The following is a 22,478-nucleotide window of genomic DNA, read 5'->3' on the forward strand; positions in this document are numbered from 1 at the left end:
CACAAGGATAATACAAAAAAAAAAAAAAAAATCAGTCATGGGACTAACTGAGTAGATGAAAACAACGTTGGTACATGTGATTCTGATTTCAGAAGATGTGCTAGGTGTTTTAATGCCATTCTTCACAAACCAAATGATGTTCTGTCTGAAATGTGTGAAGAGATATTTGAAGGGAAGGAAGGAAGATGGTGTTTGTTGTACAGAATTTTGACTATTATTCCGGCAAAATAGAAAATAAAAAAATAAAAATATTAAAAGCATGAGAGACCACTTTTCCAGAGTTTGCAAGGAATCAGTGAAGGAAGATTATGAACGATCATCGATTTCATGGAGTTTGTCACTAGTTGTGTCTGAGCTCAACCAAATCATATTACAAATCAATTTATATTATTAGTCTCTGTTCTGTTCATCTAGCTAGATGACTAACGATTAGCATGATATAGCAGTGTGGATGGAACTTCAGACTTGTGGGTGGAAGAGATCAGAGGGGAGGGGTTACATGACCTTAGGTACTACAGAAATTTGCACAGTGTCTCAAAAGCAGAAGACAACATGGTATCTAAGAGATGAGATTTGATCTTTGGAAATACATACTATTCTGTCAATTTAAAACTGTTTCATTTTTCATGGCCATAAAACGATGCAACTAAGGACAAGTTGGATGTGGCTTTGGGCAGTCTGGTCTAGTGGTTAGTGACCCTGCACATAGCAGGGGGGTTGAAATTCGATGATCACTGCAGTCCTTTTTAACCCAGGCCATTCTGTGATTCTATGATTGACAGCCCTAGCAGTCTATCTTGAATTTCCTGCAAGGGCTCTTTGTATCTTTGTTTTTAAGGTCTATTTCCCTTCTTCTGTATTCCTGCACTATGGGAATAGCCTCAGTGGAGCTCATAAAAACAGGAAAACAGGTCGATAAATACACGCTTTAGGCAGTCCTGTACATGGGCACAAAATGATCTAAAACCTGATTTAACCTCAGGCCAGTCATGATACTGAATAGCTGGTACCTATAATGAGTCTGAGTGGCATGCAGCCCTTGTCATGTGGATGTGGTTGGGCAGATAGAGATCATCATTCAAAGAATAGTACAACTCTTGTCATCATGACTGCTGCAGGATTGTGTTGGCTTTTATTGAGAATAAGTAAGTAGCAAATTGGAATGAAAAAAAGGGATGCCTCTTTTCAAAATGAAAATCTGGGAATTCTCCATTCAGCCATACTGTAGGAGTCAAAACCATTTGATTTTTATTTGAATGTCATTCCTTATTTTTTGTCTCATGCTTGGCCTCTTATCATATTTCTCAGTTTTCTCACAATGACCCCAGGAGACTTACCACACTTCTGTTTACTGTTTGATCTAATACTTCTCCTGGAAACCACTGTCATGACTTGCAGGCCTCCAAAGCCTCTCCAAAGTTCAGTTTCTTCCTTCCAAAGCTCCAACCTGTCTGTAATCCTTGCAAGCTGACTTTGTTAAATCTCAGAGTCACTGAGATCTCTGGCACTCAGTGTCAGAGTGCAACAAGATTCATCCATTAAGAAATATTCCATGCAATGTTGTCCTACTAAACACATGTAAATTGTCTAAGCTGCTTCAGGTTTGCCAGCAATTCATTGACAATTCAGTGTTTTCTACTTCTTATTCCACAGGTGCATTTATAAAGTCTTGCATGTTGAACAGCTAGGAAGTAAGGGGTAGAGACAAAAGAAGGAGTATGTGCAGGAAGCTGTTTCTATGGAGCTTAATTTTATTTGAACACAATATCCTGTATTCTCTGAGCTGTGTCTTGTTTGCTTGTTTCCTTTAAATCTATGCATACATACACTTGAGGGTATTGCTAACGTACTTTCTAGTAGTCTGTAACAAACTTCTTGCAATCAATAGTGATGTAAGGTCTGGATCAAAGCCTGTACTGACCATACAAGTCCAAAGAATAGAGAACTGATACAAGAGGCAATCGTAACCTAGCAAAATTGTATCAGTGAGATTTAGCTTACAACTCCTAGTATCACTAAATGTGGCATCTTGCCATGTTATTGATATTGGAGACCAAGCTTTTCTCTCCCTTTCCTTGCCAAGAGAAGTTATCAAATTCTTGCAAAGCAATGAATCTGAGAAGCTGAGGTGTTGCATCAAAGGCAAAAGATCAGTGTATCTGTCGCAGATGCATTTAGGAGGAGCTAAAAATTTAAGGTCTGATTTCTTTGGTGGTGGTTGGTTTTGGTTTTCATGGATCTTAGTGTGTGTTTTCACTTAGAATAGAGAAGGTTCTCAAAAGTGCTGTTTTATGATACAAGCAAAGCCAGATTATGCAGATAAGAAATACATCTACCGCTGTACATTTACAGCCTAATTTTATTAGCTGCCCATTTACTTCATGCAGGTATCCAACTATTAAGATCTTCATGTCTGGTTCCCTTCCTGTTAATAAAACAATCTAATTGTGATAGTTTAATGCTTACTTTTTAAAAATTGCTTTCTATGTTCATTTCTTGATAATAGTACTTAGTTGGTAATAGCAAGTCCACTTGGAACGGACACTTTCTGTAAAACAGTATGCCAGAATTTTTGTGTGGCCTTGGGCTGTGGGAACCAGCGGATGCATGAATATCCTGCAGTTGTTTTGGTCATGATTATATCGCAGGTGGCAGGTTGCCAGTAGCAACTGCAGTAAAAGGTCCAGAGAGTCAGTGTCTTCCTCTGGGTGATAAAACACAGCATTTGCACTTTCTGAACCATCTCAGAGAGGATTTGTAGCAGATTTTGGAGGTCTTGAAAAAACAAGAGATGGAAGTGGATAAGGTTGCAGGTTGTATGCCAACCTGTCCTTCTGTTGGCTCCTCCAGTCTTGGCACAACTGACGCTTTTTTTGCCCTTCTTTCTAGAACATTTAAAAGAGAAGCTGGAGGAATACATGGTCCGTTTTGCCAAAGTGAGGATTGTACGTACCAAGAAACGAGAAGGGCTCATTCGGACCAGACTGTTAGGAGCCTCGCTGGCTAGAGGAGAAGTCTTGACATTTCTGGATTCCCATTGCGAAGTCAACGTGAATTGGCTGCCTCCCCTGCTTAGTAAGTGTCTGAGTTTTCATCAGCCATTAAAAGTAGAGCATATAGCACAGTTTAAGCAATCCAGGCCACAGCTCACAATAAGGACATAAAATGTATAGAAGCATTTGGAGTTGCACTGCAGTGTCTGAAGAGGCAGTATGAGGGAGAACTCAGAGAAACCTGAGCTCCAATTTATGGGGTTTTTTTTGCAACCAAAGAACTAGTGAGACTTAGAAGTGACACTTTGGCCTATCAGAGTTATGTTAGAGTTACATTTTGTTTTGTTATTGCTACTACTAAATACACTACTAAATCGAGTATTGTGCTATGCCTTTACCATGCACCTGAAAACTTTTGTTATGCATTTTTCGTACTCCTTCCTAGGTTTCCACATTCCATTAAAATAGCTTTCACTGTAAATGTATCTAGGACTTCAGAGTTAAATCCAATAACAACACATTCACAATAGAAAGCTCAGAGAGAATGATTAGCTATTGACTGCTTTGCTGGATTCCAGCTGCACCCAGCAAAGCTCCATTAGTCAAAGAAATGGAAAGAATCAATTGTTGTAGTCTAGGATTTCACTTAGGAAACAACGTCCCCTTTTCTGCTGTCCTGATTACATACGAAGTTTATGAAAATGAGTGCTTTCTGCTAGCAAATCTAAATAAAACTTCTGAATTTGTTATTAAGGAAATTTATATTAATTACAAGAATATGACATAAGGGTATGATAGGAAAGTGTTTTGTCACCTAGTGGTTTATTGTTTCTTGAATCTTGTTCCTAGGCCTGGTTTGGCCATACAATAAGCCAATAAACATTTACAGCCAAGAAGAGGCATTGTTCTGCTAATGAACAACCGCTTGAGACCAAAAAAACAGAAATATTAACTGTTTTTCTTCAGATCAGTGGAAGGATAATTACAAAATTCCAAATTTACATTTTCTAGCTTCCATATCAATTTATACTCTCTCCATTTGTTACCATGCTGCCCTTAATCACATGATCAGCATTTTTAGCAGTAACCTCGTTGTCTTCATGTAAAGTGCAAATGGCATAAAGGAGTAGAGAGATATGTGAGTTTCAATACTCCTTCCACAGGCAGCCCTGACAGATAGCCCTTAAACACCCTGGAGTGCACATATACAGCTTTCCTTTACCTTCTGATTTTTCCCTGAAGTGCACAGTACATCACTACTAATGTAAAAAAAAATCAGGAAGATTGTCGCTCTTGTCTGCTGAAATCTTTTGCTAAGTTGTTGTAGATGAGATTTAACCCTTCTGTTTTGCTAGCTTAGACGTGGGAAAATTGCAAATTGCAAAAACAGTTCCTTTTCCTGTTTTCTTGTGTTAAGCAAAGATACATCTAGCTGGGTTTCACCACATAAATAATGCTAAAGAGAATGGTCACAAAGAATTCATAATAGCAACTAAGTTCATGGGGATGTTGCACTGATGATCTCATTCCTCAGCCTTGAGAAAGAAAAGTGAAAAGATGATAGAAGCTCCCTCAGGGACCAAGACCCTGTTCTATCCAACTCTCAAGTGCAACATCATCTTTCTCAGTCTGCTTTCGGTGGAAATACCCTTAGCAAACCAGACAGAGGGTCTGGGAAATAATCTAGTGGAACACAGGAGCCCAGGTTCAATAGCCTTGATTTTGAAGAAAAGAATAAGAGCATTACATGAGGGAGGGCAAATAGAGAACAAACACTCAATGTAAAAACGCCTTATACTCTCTTTCCCCAAAGGGAAGAGGAGATTTTCTCAGGATCATTGGGTAGTTAGCTACTAATAATAGTAAAGCTGGTAGACATAGATAGATAGATATTTGCAGGCAGCTGTAGCCATGTAAAAATGTTGGCAAACACAGCTGGTTGGTATCACTTCTCAGTAGTGTGAAGTCAGCTGAAGGAGAACTGTGATTTGGACTCCAGCTGCTGTAGTTGAGTCCAGTGTAGTGCAAAAATCAGTTGGCTTGAAGTAAGAAACAGAGGGGCAAACCAGCTGGAAGATGCAAGCGTATCTTACATTAGGAGAAGTTGGGATAGAAAGCAGTGGGCAGCAAAGGCAGCAGCATGTTCACATCTGTAAAGCTATGATACCAGTACTCTTGGGGAGCATAAGCTTGCCCCTACAGCACTTTTATCTGCGTCCTGAATTCATATTAAGGCTACATTTAAGCCTCTGAAGCCTGTATGTAAAATTCATTATTTCAGGTATACTGAAAGAAACACTAAGGCTGAAAGTTTGATTACTTTGCCTTTTGGTGTGCACTGATATGTAATTTAACACCCTACCTTCCTTCAGTGTCCAAATTTTGCTGTGGTTCCTCATTGACCAGGCATGTTAGCACCATCCTACTTGCAAAAGTGTTGCAGACCTGTAGGAAGAAAGATGGGGTTTGAGTTTGAGCACTGCTCAAACAGTTGTATCACTGGCTGTCCTTGCTTGTTTCCAATCCTTCAGCCTATTTAAAGGCAGCAGCTCTTAAAGAGAAATATGTGAATGCATCATGAGTCTACCTTTGACCCACACCAGCGAAATCAACCCCGTTTAGTTTCTCACTTCCAATCTGTTCACAAAGCAAGGATCAGAGACAGATTATCATAAGCCCTGTAACTATTAGCAGGACCATCACAGGAAAGAGATTACATAAAAATGACCTTACATGATGATTACAGATAGCACTACATAGTATATCAGTGTATGTAATTATATTTGGCAATTGCAACAGTAATGCAGCCATTATCTCTCAGAAGAGTTTCCTAGAATATTGGGAGAGCTGCGCTTTAAATTTATTTCACTGTTCAAGATTTAGGATGTAAATCTTCCAGGTACAGCTATTTCTCACTAGCAGACAGTGTTGTTTCCCATTTGGACAGTCTCTTAATAATAGCTGAGAATAAATATAAAAGCTACAGAAGTTTTGCGAAAACATATAAAATATCTATCTATCTATCTATCTATCTATCTATCTATCTATCTATCTATCTATCTATAATTTTCATTTCAGTCCTTCATAAATAGGGAAACAAGGTCTACATTGGTAATAATCATGCTAATATTTCCTGCCTTACTATCTAAGTGTTCATTATACATTCCTCCCTCTGATATTTGGGGGCTTTTCTAGGATATTTCCAAGCACTAGTGAAATCTAATCCTTATTAAAAAAAATCATGTAGGCTTAGAAAATGTATTACATTTTGTAGAGAATCTAGGATATCATTTGGAGAAAAAGCTTTACTACAGTTACAATGTTGAGACCTTGTTTTTTCAAGGTTTCATGGATAATTTTTCTGCTGTTCTTTAATTCTAGAGCAGCTACAAAGTTTTCATGTACTTCCTCACTTCAAAACATGATTCTTCTGCCTAATTCCTGCAGTTGGCATATCTTCTTTCCTTTTATTTCTTTTCTGGGAAGCTCTAAGGGATTAAGCAATAGGATTCTCCAAAGGCAGACTCAGGCCCACACTGCTTTTATATTAGAGACGGGAATTTGATTTTGTCTCAAAGCTTCATTTTTTTTTAAGTCAACTGAAACTCCCTTCTTTATAAAACAGGTGAGTAAGAATAATGCTCTAAGGCTTTCTCTGTACTGCCAAGAAAGGCACAAAAAGGACGGCAGCCCTGTTTTGTTCCTTGTGTTGGAATTTGCCTTTAATTTTAGCTTTTGATCTCAGAGCTGATGTTCACCAGTGCTACAGAGAAGGGGCTGAATGGTTGCGAAGTCTGAGATTTGCATTTGGGAACACGAATCTCTTTCACAGGAGCTTGCCATACACACTCCCCACAGCTGAAGGAGTATTTTTACATTTTGCTTGCTGGCTTGTTGCATAGCTGACAGATTGGGGACAGCTCAGAGTAGCAAAGTGACAGAGATACAGATGACTGGACTCCTGTCAGTCTCAGAGGGATATGCCTCCCGTTAAAGAACTGTAAATGCTTCTAATCATTGCCCAACTGCATTAAGTCCGCTTAGACAAAGGCTTGATACAGATTTGAAAAATGAAATGTTTTGGGGGCCACAGGAAACAAAGCAACCAATCTTCAAACATCAAAAAACCTGTGGGATTCGCTTTGCAGTAATATGACAGATGGCTTGACTAGACATGCCATTTCCTATTTTCTACTTTCATTTTTCAGACCAGATTGCACTAAACCACAAAACCATCGTGTGTCCTATGATCGATGTCATTGACCACAATCATTTTGGCTACGAGGCACAGGCAGGGGATGCCATGCGAGGAGCTTTTGACTGGGAAATGTACTACAAAAGAATCCCGATTCCTCCTGAGCTCCAGAGAGCTGATCCCAGCGACCCCTTTGAGTAAGTAGCAATAAAGGGGAGAGTGGGAAAATGAAGCAAAACAAGCAAAGAAGGTGGCTGCAATACAAGAAGCCAGGCCCAGGAATTTCCATGCAGGCTGCATCACAGTAATTAAAGGTAGTAGAAGCAAGCAGCTATGAACTTCAAACCGGCAAAAAGATCAGGGCAACAAGTTGTCAAATTCACAAGCTGTGCTCAGTAACACTTCCTGATCTTTTCTGGCCTGGTGGCTGTGTGAAAAAGAAACAGACATACAGTTAAGAGGAAGTATTGGCATTGGGAAAGCAAAGAACGTGACTACAGTAATTCTCTCTACTCCACAGAGTGCTTTCTGAACAAATTTTAGTTGTGTTTTCTTTGCTGAGGGTTGTTACAGTACATGCATTAATCAATCACTGTGTCCACATTTGTGGCAGCAAATGCTTTGTTTATGACTGGTGATGCTGCTATTGTATGTGTGTTGCTATAATTTTAACACAGGACTCTCAAACCTGATCAGTGTCACGCTGATCTGTATGTAATTCTTGATAAGACAGCCTGTAATACCAAAATTATATAGATCTGCTCATTCAAAGGAATGGCTGTCTACTCTTCATAAAATTGTATTTTTTAAAATTTTTTTCTTTTTATTCTCATGTAAGGTTCAGCTGGGGTCAGTCCTCACCAGCAAAGAGAGGTTAGGCAGGCAGACATGGTTCGGTGTGATTGAGTCTCCAGGTCTCTTGTTCAGTGTGCATCTCAGCAGGGCTGGCAGGCAGATTTGCTGTGATTCTCATTCCTGTCTGAAATGCCACACTGCAGATTTTGACAGTTTAGAAAGTCAGCATTTTCCCCTCCTCAAAACAAAACCTGGAAGCAGTAGCAACAGAAAATCATTGTCTCTGGCCCAGACTCTGTACTATTTCAAATGAAAGGATGTGATTGTTGCAGAGCATGACCCTTGTATCCAGGGGTTGACTAGTACGTTGAGAAGAAGTAGGTAATTGCAGCATTCTGTGGCTTATTTTCATTGTTCTCCTTGTTCCTTTTTACCTAGCAGTCTCCCTTCCAGGCACATCAGTCTTCATCTTTCATTGGTTTAAGTGCTGATAAAGTACTTTCCTTCTACTGCCAGTGTGACAACTCTTCAACACAGATGCAGCAAATGCAATCACAGAATGATTCAGAGCTGCTAGATGCCCCACTACTCTTCCACAGGTCTTCCTGGTCCTCTGACCAGCTGTGATTTCTTGCTGCTTACTGAAAATCACCTCATACATCCTATAATTTGGTTCAGCATTTAAAGTTTGTGTATAGGTAAAACTTAGCTATTGCAGCTAGAGAGTTGTTTATCAGCAGTTTCACACGCTTACAGTTTGTCATATTCATCTCTCAAAAATGAGAGGGCTGAAGAGGAGATTCTTGAAAGAAGCTTTATAGAGCAGATAAGGCTTCACATGTGCTACAGAACAGATGAGGCAATTTTGCATGAACTGTTGTTGCCAGCATGGCAGCAGTCAGCGCCCACCTTGCCCTACCTCCATATGTAACACACAAAGAATATGTGATGTGTAGATCTCCTGTAATTTGAGTCACTGCCTCCCCAGAAAAGCACGTCTTTCTAATTTCTAAATAAATCAAGGATTGCCTTCCTTTGTTTTCCCCATCACTGAATCCACATCAAAGGGGTGCAGGTTGAAAAGCAGTCATGCACAGGGACCCATTGTACCCACCCCACAGAACTGAAGACCAGCTGAGCTAGGAAAATCTGTTTGCTCAGACGTACCCATTGCCAAGAATGGCAAGGGTAGAAGTGTTTTTAATGATCAATGTTTTTGCTTAGTTAAGAAATTGTTTTCTAATTGAAAGTCAGTACTGCTTTTCTCCTAGGGCCTTCTCTGTTGACACCTTGAGCTTTTAATACTTTCCTTACAACAAATAACATAAATGTTGCAGAACTCACATTTAAATATCAGTAACTTAATTGACTGAGGCAGCTTATACAGAATTAAAGAGGCAGAATTGTTTTCCTTTAGGTACATACTCTAAAGCTAGAAATGGCTTCAGTGAGAACTGTAATTATTATGTTACTATTTTGTAAGCAGTAGGGGTGTATACATATATTTAAGTTAAATATTGTTCTATTGGTATTCTAGTAGCTCTGTTTCTTGCTAACAGCATCAGACCTTAGTTGATCCTTAACGAGAGGAAAATTGCCAAAGTTTTTAGTAAAATACCAGCAAATAATGGGTATGAGATCCAAAAACTGTGCAGCTCAGTTTTTCCCCTCACTTGAAATGCCAGCCTATGTTCAGCAGAAAAGGCCACATCAGCCTTAATGTACATAAAAACAGATCAAACTGCAGAATACCCAAAATTAGTCATTGCATCATCTCTATGATGTATTTTCTTTCCATCTGCATATGATCAGTATACTGTTCTAGTGGACTTCAGCAGTGTTTGCAATTGGCCCAACAAACTGAAGTGCGTTCATGTAAGCTTTGCTGTGACAGTAGTATGGAGCTGACTGAATTCCAGTACTAGCTGAGCTAGCATTTCTGGAATTTTTTTCCTTTAAATATATATATCTTTTTCTATCCAGAGTCTTTGAACTCCTTGTTGATTTCCCTTTGTTCTATGCCATGGAAGCAATGGGCATTTTGTATAGTATTCAACTGACTTATTGCACTTACAGCCCATCACAGTTGACTGTAGTGATTTTTTCTCTTTTGATGCATGTACAGCTCTACGATACATTCTGAAGGGGACTTCAGGGAAACAACCATGTTGTTTCGCTCTGATGTATTTAGGGCTGAGTATCAGACACAGAGCAAATTGATTCTGCTGTATTGTGGGAAGCGGTCTTTGTAAGATAAATGTGAAATCACCACCATGCCATGATGATGCTCAATGACTTGATCCCAAGGTCCCTGATTGTTCAGCAGAACTTTAGATAACTTGTAAAATGTTCTTCTGGTCTATAAATTGGGAGCAGCAGAGATGTTTACCTCCTCTGTGGCAAAGTTCATCATGGCTTGTGTCTTTCATTGACTTGTTTCTCTGCCATGGTAGAGATTGGGGCATAGCTCACAAGCTCTGGTGTTGCTGTTTCTCTTTCTGTGGTGCAAAACACTCACCCACCTCTGGAGGAGTTTTCCCAACCCAAGCAGTTGCTAGTTAAAATAATAGGGTAACCTTGTTACTATAATGGACCGTGATATAGAGCATGTTAGTGTATATGATCTACTAGCCTGTCTGGGCTAAAAGCTCTGTGGAAGTTTAAAGTAGGACTTTGCTCAAGCCTGTTGGGGATGACTGATCTTTATTTCCTGGCAGCACTTACATAACATCAATTTACATTATCATGTATCCTGTCTGAAAGCAGGCATCGGTGTCCTTTTGTCCATCAGCAACTGGACGAGAAATCATCAACAATTCAGCTTAAGAATCTGTTTCAATAAAATCACATAATGGAGACGATTAGCATAGGTTAGGATAGGAAAGGCTGCACAGCTCCTCAGAGCAGTTTTGTTTGAGGTGTATCTTCATGATACAGTATGGAGAGAGAGGTGTGAGCAAGACCTGACAGCATTGCTATGAAACTGCAGCTCAGAATGGAAATGAGAGGAGGGTTCTGCCACTTACTGAATACCAAAATTTCCAGCATCTGGAAAACTCCAAGCGTGGAGTTTTCTTGTATGAATACTACTTGCTCTTGAGCTATTCCTTTCTATAATTCCCTATTTGCATTCTGATGTAGAGGTGTCACCTCCAAACCTCCCAAAAGACAGTCAAAGCTGGAGAGTCACATAATTCTAGCTAAGGACCAGAAGAATAGTTTGGAAAATACTCTTCTAGCCAGTGAGTTAGAAGACTTTTTGTAGCCTTTTCTGAGACTTGTGCTCTTTGTACTCTCTTTCCCTTCTATGAAAAAGGAATAGAAAAGCCTCACTATGCCAAGGCTACATTGGGTACAAGTGCAGCCAAGGTTGTAGGACTGAGGTTTCACAGTAGTGTGTGGCATCCATACATTCATTTAGTATGAATGTACTTCTGCCATAAGATAGGCTGCCCAGAGAGTTTATGAAGTCTCTCTGTTAGACTCTTTCCTGTGCAACCTACTATAGGGAACCTGCCATAGCAGGGGAGTGGTGGACTTGGTGATCCCCAGAGGTTCCTTCCAAGCCCTACAGTTCTGTGATTCTAGTAAAATTTTGGATCTGCTCAGTGAATTAAATTAGGTAATTAGTGTATTGTTCTCTTGCCTAACAGACTGTCAGCCTTCAGTATAAAACATGACTTTAATATGATCAGTTGTGCATTAGATTGCCTGGCACTTTCTGTTGATTTGCATTTTTACAATCATATTATTACTATGTAAGCTGTTGTCAGGCTGCTCTTTTATTTGGATTTATTATACTCTAGCTTAGAAATGTTCATTTTTCTGCAATTCCTTACCTTCAGTATTTATACATATTTTTAACAACATGATGGTACAAAGAAACTCTTTGCATAGGCTGCATTTCAAATCTGACAAGTACTTTTACAATTTTATGATCATTTTCTGAAATTTAGAAAGAGCTAAGGATGAAGACTGCTGTTCTGTAGCTCCCAGTGCTTTATAGTCTGTATCTTTTATGGCTGATTTCTGCCTATAAACTTATTCACAAAACCTCTCAAAACCAGAAACAATCGGGTTTTTTTTGTTTTTTTTGTTTGGTTTTTTTTTTAGTATAATCTACTGTTTTGAACTGTGCTTCAGGAATATTTTATGCAAAGGCATTATTCTACAGGAAAGCAGTTGCCAGCCAGTATGAGTTTGTGCAATTTAGGGTCTTGATTTATTGTTTTGACAAGCAATGGTTTGTAGACAAAATGGTAGTGGAGATAACAATAGCTTTTACAAACTGCTGTCCAACTGTGACCCCATGAAAATTTCAGAAATCTCTATCAATGAAAAATGTTAACACTGACACACAGCATTTATGAGTGAAGATATGAATATTCCATTGTTTTCTCCTGCCTTTGTTAGATTTTTTTGTGTAGAGATTCTGTACAAGCAATACATTCTCTCTGATGGCCAGCCCAGAAGAGAGAGCTCTACAAAGAGCACAATATTTTAGAATAAAAAAGAAAAATCAAGTATAAAATCTACTGCTGGGATGATTTTTCCAACCTCATAGGAGTCATTTGGGCAACTAGTTGATTCCTGCGTACTAACTGGATTGAGCAGATTCATGCTAGATGCACAACTTTTCACTTGAATGTTACTAGTGGCTCTTACCTCCCTTGATAAAAGGAACCAAATCTTGTCCATAAACTTGATGTTGCAATGCCAGAGTAGCTATGCTTTTTCTGCTTCTGTTAAAACTCATATTTCCAATTTTCTTTTATAATTGGATTTCATAATTAGAAAAAGCATAAACATCTTGAATGTAATGTTTCTAGAGCTGTTAGCCTGCTACTTCCCACAAGTATTAACTTCAGAGCTTGATAGTCGATATGCCCATATGCTGGGGCAGATTCACAGAGTGGGTCATCAAAATTACCAGTAATTGGAAAACTAGGTAGTTTCTGGACATGAATTTAATGTTTCTGTACATAAAAAAAGACTGGGATGGTGGCCAAGCAAATGATAGAGATATGTTGCTTAATGCATCCAGGTGAGCCATTTAAAGCTATCAATATCCTATTGATAGAAATGATTTGGTTTTCAAAATTATAAAATCACGTCTGAACAATTTTCAGTGATGAAAAAGAAGTCACCATTCTGAAATAGTTATCTGTATTTCTAATTATGTATTTTCAAGCCTTTTTCTCTACAACTTTCATTTAGAATTAGATGGCACACATTTTTACTAAGAGACAGGAAAACATCCTTCTCTTCCATTTTGTAGTGTTTGAAAGCATCGCGTTGGGGCTGACTTCTGCAACCACTGCCATTTCAACTTGTTTGAGCTTGTTGGTTGTTGCTTTTTTAAAGAATGACTATTGCTGTCTAGTTTATGTCCATGCTTCAGTTGCTCCCAGGCTGAAACCAATTACTGATTTTGTTAGACCCTTCTCTGTGCCAAACATCTCCAAATTTGTACTTAATGCGAGTTCTGTATTTGTTCACCAGCTTAAATTTACTACTACTGTCCAGCATGGGCAGTTGGTAGGAGTTATTTCCCTCTTATTCTGCAAGATCTGCCAGGCACCCTGCAGTGTCATGGTACATAGTACATAGAGGTGTTTGAGTCACCATCCCTGCATGTGTTTAAAGACCATTTGGATGTGGTGCTCGGGGACATGATTTCACAGAATCACAGAATTGCCAGGGTTGGAAGGGACCTCAAGGATCATGAATCTCCAACCCCCAAAAACAGAGGGGGTTCTTAGTTAGGGTAGTATGGTTAGGATGTGGTTGGACTCAATGATCTATAAGGTCTTTTCCAACCTGAGAAATTCTGTGATTCTATGATTGTACTTTCCCCTGCAATGCCCATGGTTCTTTTTTCACAGCCCACAGTGAATTAAGTCTGGGATAGAAACATATTTACCTGCTAGTATACACCTGATTCTTTGTCTGTAGTGAATAATTCTGACTGTCTAGCTCCTTTCCTTAGCCCTGGGAATGAAGACACTTTTTTGTGTCCACTTCGAGGAACCTCAGCTGCTAATGCATTATGTGCTGGAAGCATGAGAAGAAGGGATTAGGAAGAATTGTCAGGAATCTCTTATCTCATCCCCTCAGCCTCACCCATCTTTTCATAATATTTATAGTAGAGTAGTCTGGTCTTAAATCTCCAGCAATGCAGAGTCACGCAATTTATTATAGAGCCAGTGCTTCCATACTCTTCTTATTCATAATAGCTAACCAAAAACTTCCTTGTCACAGCTTTAACTCTCTTCTGTTTTATCCTGAACAGTTCACACTGGGAGAACAACTGATGTCAGGTCAGTTGACTGTTCATTTTCAAGTAAAATATCTTACTTTTTCAGTCTCTCTTATAAGTCATATTTTCTAGATTGCTGAGGATTATATTTGCCTTTCTCTGGACTCTTTCCATGTAGCCTGGGAGCAATACTGACAGCAGATACTGCAATAGCCAAAGCCTTATCGTTTCCTAGTAGTGCAGATGAGCGACTTTATCTGTCTCAGAGGCTGCATTCCTATTTATGTTTCCTTGATGTTGTTAATTCATACCAGGCTTATTTTCTGATGTAATCTCTGCATTTTTTTTTTGGCAGAAACGGGTATGTAGCCAAGTTTTCATCCATCTTTTTTTTTTTTGTTAATTCAGATTTTACTTGTTTGAAGGCAAGGCATTGATTGCCATATATGATTCAAGTGTCATGGCCAAAAAGACAATGTGTCTTCGTTATCTGTAGTTCAGTGTGATACTTTGTACATAAATGTGTTTCTTCACTTCTCCAGCTTACCAGCTGTTTCAATTCCAGTTAATCTTCAAATTAGTTTAAAACCTACTGTAGTGTTATTTGTGCTTTATTTGAAGTTCATGCAACTGACAAACTCCAATCTAAATTCAGATTGTAAGAATGAGAGCATTCAAGATATATGATGTATTTAGTTTTTGGTGGTGCATCCAGGGTTCTTCCATTTCCTCAGACAAAAATGGAGCATATACCACTTCTGTGACTCCGGGAAACTTGTTCAACTCACAAGTCATGATTTGTGCTGGGTAAACTTTTATAAATCATCTTGATATTCTGGTAAAAATTAGTGATCTTTATACATATGTCTTAAAACTAAGATCCTCTGAGCACCAGATGTTTCATGCACAGGAAGTCCTCTGAAAGCTCTAGATGGTATGAATTTACAACACAGTTTCAGCTTGCTCTTCTGCTTTCTTTGCAGACCAGAGACCAGCATCTAGAACCTTGTGGTCACAAATTCCAAACAAGTACAGTTAGACAAAAAGCCCTATGTAAAACCCCACAGAGTAGGTTTGCTGAATGCAATTTTTTAATGAAACATTGAGCTGAATCAGATGCAGGGCAATGTTTTGCAGTTACACTCTCAGAATAATTTCCTCTTTGATGTTGGGTTAGAGGTGATTGAATTTTACTTATGACTATTGGCTGTTTTTGTATCTCTCTGACAGCCATTATGTCTAGTACACATTGCTGTCATTTTTAACTCTAGCAGTTATCTGTGAATTGATCATTTATTTAACATTCAACTGAGAAAAAGAGAGTTAATGCAAATTTTGAATAAATATCATGAAAGTTCAGTACAGGTATTGACATAATGAGGATCTTACAAATAAAACAAGCAAGATCACATTCTGAATCATCCCCAGACATTCTAGCATTTGTTTTCTTTTCATTTAAGTAACCAAAATATGTTTTTTTCTATCTGTAAGATCACTTTTGCCAAGAGGCAAAAGCAAATGCCTCCAGCGGCCTATGAGGCAAAAATTACGATAAACACCCCAAGCTTTGATGTACTAGTTTATTTATAAAATGCTGTGCGTTTCTGTTGAGAGACAGGGAATAAATAAGGCTCAAAAGAATTGGCATTTGTTGTTCCATAAACCAGGAGCTAGCACCTAGGACCTCATGGGCACATGTTCCGAACTAGTACAGGTAGGCAAAAAGTGCTGTAGGTATTAAATTGCACAAGTCAGTTGCCCATGACAAAGAATGAGGGAAAGAGGAGACACCGCTCCCTCTGACTCCTGGTTCTCAGCAGAAAGTTGAGCTGATTCTGCATAACCCCGCTTGTGTTTTTGTACTAGGGCAGGTCTGCACCCAGTTTTCCCATGTGTGCAAATAGCCTATGGATGTGCAGGGAATTTCAAGTGAAAGAGATGGTGATAAGCCAGGAATACAGCAGGAGAACAGCAGCAACATTTTTCCCTTTTGGAGCATTGGGAAGGTAAACAGCAGACGAAAAAAGTTGTTTGGAGCTGTATTTTCAATGCATTGTCTGCAAACCAAGAGGTTTTCAAGAGGCACCAATAGCTTTTACAGAAGACACCAAAGGAAAGGTGAAGTTACTGAGTTCTCACCCCACAGGAAATATTTCAGGTTCCTGGATTACTTCTTTGCAATATGTTTTACTGCTTAGCCCATTTTGTGGTGATTCCTTTTGACAGAACGATGATTTAAGTAGCAAAACTGTTCAAAGCATAATCTTTGTTCGTTCCTGACTTGCTCAAAGGGCATTCAGGTAAGAACAGTCTTTTGATATAGGTTGCCTATGTACAGTGTACATAGTTACAATATGCAGTTGATTTCAGAGTCATAATTAAGTTGATGTAGGTAAATCATATGGGCCCTATTATTTCAGTATTGATTTATATGACCTTATATCAAGCAGCATAAATAAAAGCAAAGAAATTACTTTGAATTTTCAACAACATTGCCCTAAATTTTATGCTTCGTCTTATAGTACACTAATTGTTCAAATTTCTATTTCTGCTAAATAGGGATATTGTTATTATTCTGTGTCAGAGAACTGTTAGGAGACGTTGTTGCAGTTTGGTGGGTTTTTCATCACAAAATGTTATTTCTACCCAAGATGATTTCCAATATGAGTTTCTGTAATAATTTCATAGATTCATAATTTTTTTAATGGCAAAACAGAATATTGTGATTGTCTTAATAGAGTGCATTAAGGACATTCCTATATCTGCTGGAACATAGTCACATTTATAATTTCTGTAGAAATGAAAAGACTCAAAACTTGTCAAAATAGGGTATTTGGATTACTGGCTTTACATGTTTTTTCATAGAATCATACAATGGCTTGGGTTGGAAGGGGCCTGAAGAGTCATCAAGTTCCAACCCCCTCTCCACAGAGAGGGCTGTCAGCCATTAGGTCAAGTACTAGATCAGATTGCCCAGGGCCCCATCCAATCTGGCCTTGAACACCTCCAGGGATGCAGCATCCACTGGGCAGCCTGTATCCGCACTTCCCTACTCTCTCAGTAAAATAATTCCTCCTGACACCCAATCTAAATCTCCCTTTCTTTTGTTTAAAACCATTCCCTCTTGTCCTATCATTACGTACCTGGATAGAAAGTTGATTTCCCTCATGTTTATAAACTCTCTTTAAATACTGGAAGGCTGCAATAAGGTCTCCTTGCAGCTCTCTTTTCCAGGCTGGACAAGTCCAGTTCTTCCTGTTTATCTTCATAGGAGAGGTGGTCCAGAACTTAGATCATCTTCATGGCCATCTTCTGGACCTTCTCCAAAAGCCCCACATCTTTCACATGTTGTGGTACGGCAGATGGGGGCCTCACCAGGGCAGAACAGAGGGGGACAGTCACCTCCCTTGCCCTGCTGGCCATTTCTCTTCTGATGGATCCCAGGATATCGTTGGCCTTCCAGGCTGCAAACACGCACTGCTGTGTCACATTAAGATTTTCATAAACTGGAACCCCTGAGTCCTCATCAGGGCTGTTCTCAAGGAGTACTTCTCCCAGTTTATGTACACAGACTGTTACTGATTTTTTTGTGTTGTGCAGTAGAATACTGATTAAGGTTGTTTTCAGATGCTTGACAGCCCATGGTCTAGTATCAGAAAATGTTGGATGATTACATGCTTAACTCCTTTTCTTTAGTTAGCATTTTCTTGAATATTAAGTTTTCCTAAGCACTGTGGACACAGTTGACCATTGGCTGTAAGAATATCTTTGGCAAGGAAGGCTGATAGATGGGCCTTAACTACAGACAGATTTAATCTGTCTCGTCTAATGCTTATTAAGAAATTTAACCTCGGTTAAATTGCATTATACGAAACTTCAATTGTATCAAGGACTGCCAAATAGCTGGTTACTTCAGTAATTATTGGACTTACATCTCCACCTGCTGGCTAGTGGGCAAATTCCAATTCCAGTGTTGGTTTAAATGACATCCAAGCTGTTTTTAATATTGTAACATTTTTTACAGGCAAATTGCTTACAGCCACAATTTTAAGGTGAAGCTTCTTCAAAGCTATATAATTAAGCAGATGATGTCAAACTTGTTGAACTATGCATATTAGCCTTGGTCCTAATAAAGAAAGTATGACACAATTTTAAGTGAGAAAAAAAATTTAAAATGTGTTTAACCCATCTACCACGTCCTTTCTGTTGGAACTTGTCAGCACATCCAAGAGCCAAGAACGCAGTAAACCTTTGGAACTTATTTCCATATAACCTAATAAAGCTTAACAGATTAATAACAATGATTATACGTGGGCTTTAAGAGGAATGATTTAAGAAAAATCTATTCTAACAAAGCACTCAGCAGCGGATTCATGGGTTAATTATCAGTTTTGGCATACAAAAGATAATAATAATAAATTAAAAAAAAAAAAAAGCCACATAGAAGTCTTCCTAATCGCAGTTCAGGCACTAGCAAAGAGAAAAGGCTATAAAACTCAATAACAAAAAGGGCAAAGTCAAAGTGATAATGAGAATTTCTTTGGAGTAGATTTCATCTGTTGGTAACAGTAAAAGAGGAAAAATACTGTTTGTTAAATCTGCTCATAGCAGCAACTCTCCAGTATGATAACAGCCGTGGAAAGGGCAAATGCAATCCCGGAGCTTGTTTTGCCATAGCTCATGGCTTTTCAAGGTTACAGAATATTTCAGAACCTCAGCTAGGCCCCACTCCTGTTCCTCACAAGTTAGGGGATAATTTAATCTCAGCCTAAAATGGGATGTCATTCTTCTAGCCTTTAGATACAGAAGCCTTTTCCTCATTTCCCCAGGGACAAGGGTAGAAGAGAGAATAAAGAGACACAAAATTACAACTTAGGATATTTCTTTATACTTTAATTTTCTCCAAAGGCTTTGCTGTCTCTTCCTTCATGATAGTATATTCATCTGTGAGAGTGGATGTCAAATCCTTGCTAGCTGCTCCTTAAACTTTTCAGACTTACATTTCTACTGAATTGACTTAATTTCTACTTAATTAGTGAATTTCTGGCCTCAGGAATCTTCCTGTTAAGGATACATTTGTAATTTCAGCAACTGTGAGGAATATTAAGAGCACAGTCTCTCTGGTAGTCATATAAAGAATAACTACAGTAGAGTACATGGAGAAACTAGAAACGTGATGCTTGGGCTGAGTAACACTAGCCTTCCTGCACACACATGCGATTCATTTTACAGAGACTTAGCCTGGGTATGCCCTATTAGGTGCATCCACAGAAAAGTCATGCAAGCCATTTAGAATTAAATATCTGTTTTTACAGAAGTTCATGTTAAGCAATGCTAGAATTGAGATGCTAAATGAAGTAGGTTTCTTCTAAATGTTTTGCTCTGAGCAATTTCTTCACAATTGTTAAAGAAATAAAACAAAATAGAAGTGTGCCCTGAATGGAAATACAGCTATAACCAGCTGGAAAACAAATTTTCCAGAAATGTGGAAGATAACTGAAAGAAGCTTAAAAGGCACTTTGCTCTATATCTGTAAATAACAGGCACCGGCAGAAATATTAATTACCTAGTAAGACAATAGCTGTAGTTCTCAAGATAGCTTATTTTTGATTGGTTTCAATAATTCTGAAACTTTAAATGAATTGGAAAATTTCTGTCTGTTTTGACATTCTAGACATAGAATCCAAAGTACCGTAAGAGCTGAAATGAAGCAGAAATACATGGAGTTCAACTCATTAAGTGAGACTGTTGAGCTTCCTGTTACTTGACAACATCAGAATTGATGCCTCAAATATCTCTGAAAATGTTTGTCCTTCTGGAAATGGACTGTACACAGCTACGTAGCCAGGTTGTTTAAATGTATGTGATCCATCAGATAACTCCTAGTCTGTCTCTAAAGAGAAATCAGCCTTCATTTTGATGCACTTCTTCAGCCTCTTCTCATCTACTCTCAGATTCATAACTCCTCTGACTATTTTGGCACAGCTGAGTTAAGTTTCATTTCTCCTTTTTCTGAAAAGAGCTGGCCAGATTTGTATGCATTCTCATACTGCATGCAATCTTCATCAGTGCTATTGATCTGTATCTGTAGCTGAAAAGATGTCCACTGATAGATCTTAAAGTTGCATTTGCCCTTTCCAAAGCTAATCCGATACTCGTTTCACCCATTCCTGAACTCTCTGACCTGCATATCTCAGTTATTTGGAATGGCTATTACTGCAGAATATCAACCAATCCACTCTTGGTTCCTATGAGATAATGGGCAGAAGATGTACAGAAGAGCGCCAAGATGAGATGTATCTTAAAGGTTCCCTTTGATATTTCTCCTCCAATACTTGAGTCCATTTTCATTCAGTAAGTGCTGATGGTTTTTCACTTTCTCTAACGAAGCTTGAAATTAGCATAGCTTTTTGTTTATTTTCTTATTTGCAGCAACATCATTGATAGTAATAGCATACCACTGGGAGTAGTTCTTGTAAAGCTGGAGGACAGAAATGAAAAGTATTTTGGATTGGCCCCGTATCCATATAGCTAATATTTAATATATCTGCATTTAAACTGTTGTTTGTCTGGGGAAAGGCAATTCATGTGAATCTAAGATACAAACTATTTTGACTCTCAACACATATACAGTTTTATCAAAAAGCTCAAGTAGACACAAATTCTTTAATTTTCTTGTTGTGATTTGCATAGCATGGAAAAATACTCAGTAAAATGGAAGAATTATAGCAGTTCATGAATCTGAAAGTTTTGAGAACTATAGATGAACTTACTCTACTGATGAGCAAGATTTTAGTGAGTAGATTTTACCCGGCTGGAAGTCTGACAAGAGATGACTAGCATTTTGATATTGAAAATACATTCTGAGATTTGTGTATCTGGTATCTATTTGGATAAACTTGGTGTTCACTGTAAGGTCAGAGTCTGTTAACATTTGCTTTTGAAAATTCTGTCTTTCTGAACCTTTTTTTGTTTTGTCTATTATTTTTTCCCCGTAAGAATAAATTTAACAGTTTACCTTACAGAGATGTGATTGTAGTGGAAAAATATTCTCAGGTACCTATAATCCATTTTTCAAAGTTAAGTATTTCAATGTGAAAAATGTACTGGTTTGGAGATTCTCTTGTTGGGGCTGAATAAAGAGACAAAAAATCTGTATGAGAACAGTAGGTAGAGCAGCAGTAGCTCATGGCAGTGTCGGAGCAGAACTGGTATCTAAAGTGCTGTCAGATTTGTTAGCTAAAATAGACCACTAGGGATTTTCATGACAGCTTTCCTTTCTGCACATTTGATATTCCGTATTTTTGAATTATTCAGCATTGCTCCTGCTAAGTCAGATAGTGTCTCTGGAGCGTAATTATCTTAGCAGTGGTAAAAAACAGGGGGGAAAAAAAGAAATATCCCAATTATATATTCATTGTTTTTTGAATACTTGGAACAAGAGTTTAAAATACTAACTGTAGTTCACAGGGGTTCTCCTAACCCCTGCCTAGAGGTTCAGTGACATGTGAGAGATGTAGGAAGCCTGACTGCCTGTGAAGACTGAGGGAGTCAGGTATCTGCTAGAAGGAAATGGCATTTCAGGATGGGGAACTTTGAGAGCATTTGATTGGATATGTAGATGTTTCAATCTTAGTCTCCTGGTATGTCAGAGTATTCCACATTGAATAGGCTTGTTCAGCTAAAAACCATTGTTCTTTTTGGCAGTCATAATGCAACTCTGACCTATGGCAAAATGTACTCTCAGGGATGCAGACTGCATAACCTCTGTATTTGCTGTGAATTATATACATGGGGAAAAAAAGGCTTTGCTGCTGGTCCCATGTACTGTGAGCTCACATTTTTTGTCTGTTTGTTTAAAAAAAAATTCATCGTCAGCGTGTGTGTCAGATGAAGTGAACTCTTGAGCTATTCTCTACAAGACTGTGGGCATCCTTTAGTATTTTTTTTTCTCCGGATTGAAACGAAGTTTTAGGAAATAAAATGAGAAATTTATTTTGTTACTTCCTTGAACACTTTGTGAAAAGAAATTACTTTTTGTTTGCTTGACCTTTTACTGGGAGTTTTTAAAGTTGATCTTTCTTGAAAGGTTTTGTTTGCATCGCAAGATTTAGTGAATATTTTATCAAAGCGTCCAACCCAAGAAGAAGGAGAGTTTAAGAGAGGAAGCTAAGAACAAGCTGTTTACTAGAGATACATGTGTTAAAGCCAGGAACAGGATAGAATTTAGTATAAT

The 22,478-nt window shown here is 38.4% G+C and overlaps 1 protein-coding gene across 3 annotated transcripts in view; it reads left to right on the forward strand.

Annotated features, from left to right (window-relative positions):
* GALNTL6 (polypeptide N-acetylgalactosaminyltransferase like 6) overlaps window positions 1–22,478 on the forward strand; it is a 432,220-nt gene that overhangs the window by 339,963 nt on the left and 69,779 nt on the right. For all 3 annotated transcript variants that reach the window (XM_031607482.2, XM_031607481.2, XM_090138919.1), the window contains exons 5-6: window positions 2,890–3,075; window positions 7,202–7,385. In XM_031607482.2, the coding sequence (XP_031463342.2) occupies window positions 2,890–3,075; window positions 7,202–7,385 (370 nt within the window). The remainder of the gene's footprint in view (window positions 1–2,889; window positions 3,076–7,201; window positions 7,386–22,478) is intronic.

This window comes from Phasianus colchicus, chromosome 4 (assembly GCF_987193195.1).
Source record: "Phasianus colchicus chromosome 4, bPhaCol1.hap1.1, whole genome shotgun sequence".
In the NCBI taxonomy this organism is placed as follows: domain Eukaryota; kingdom Metazoa; phylum Chordata; class Aves; order Galliformes; family Phasianidae; genus Phasianus; species Phasianus colchicus.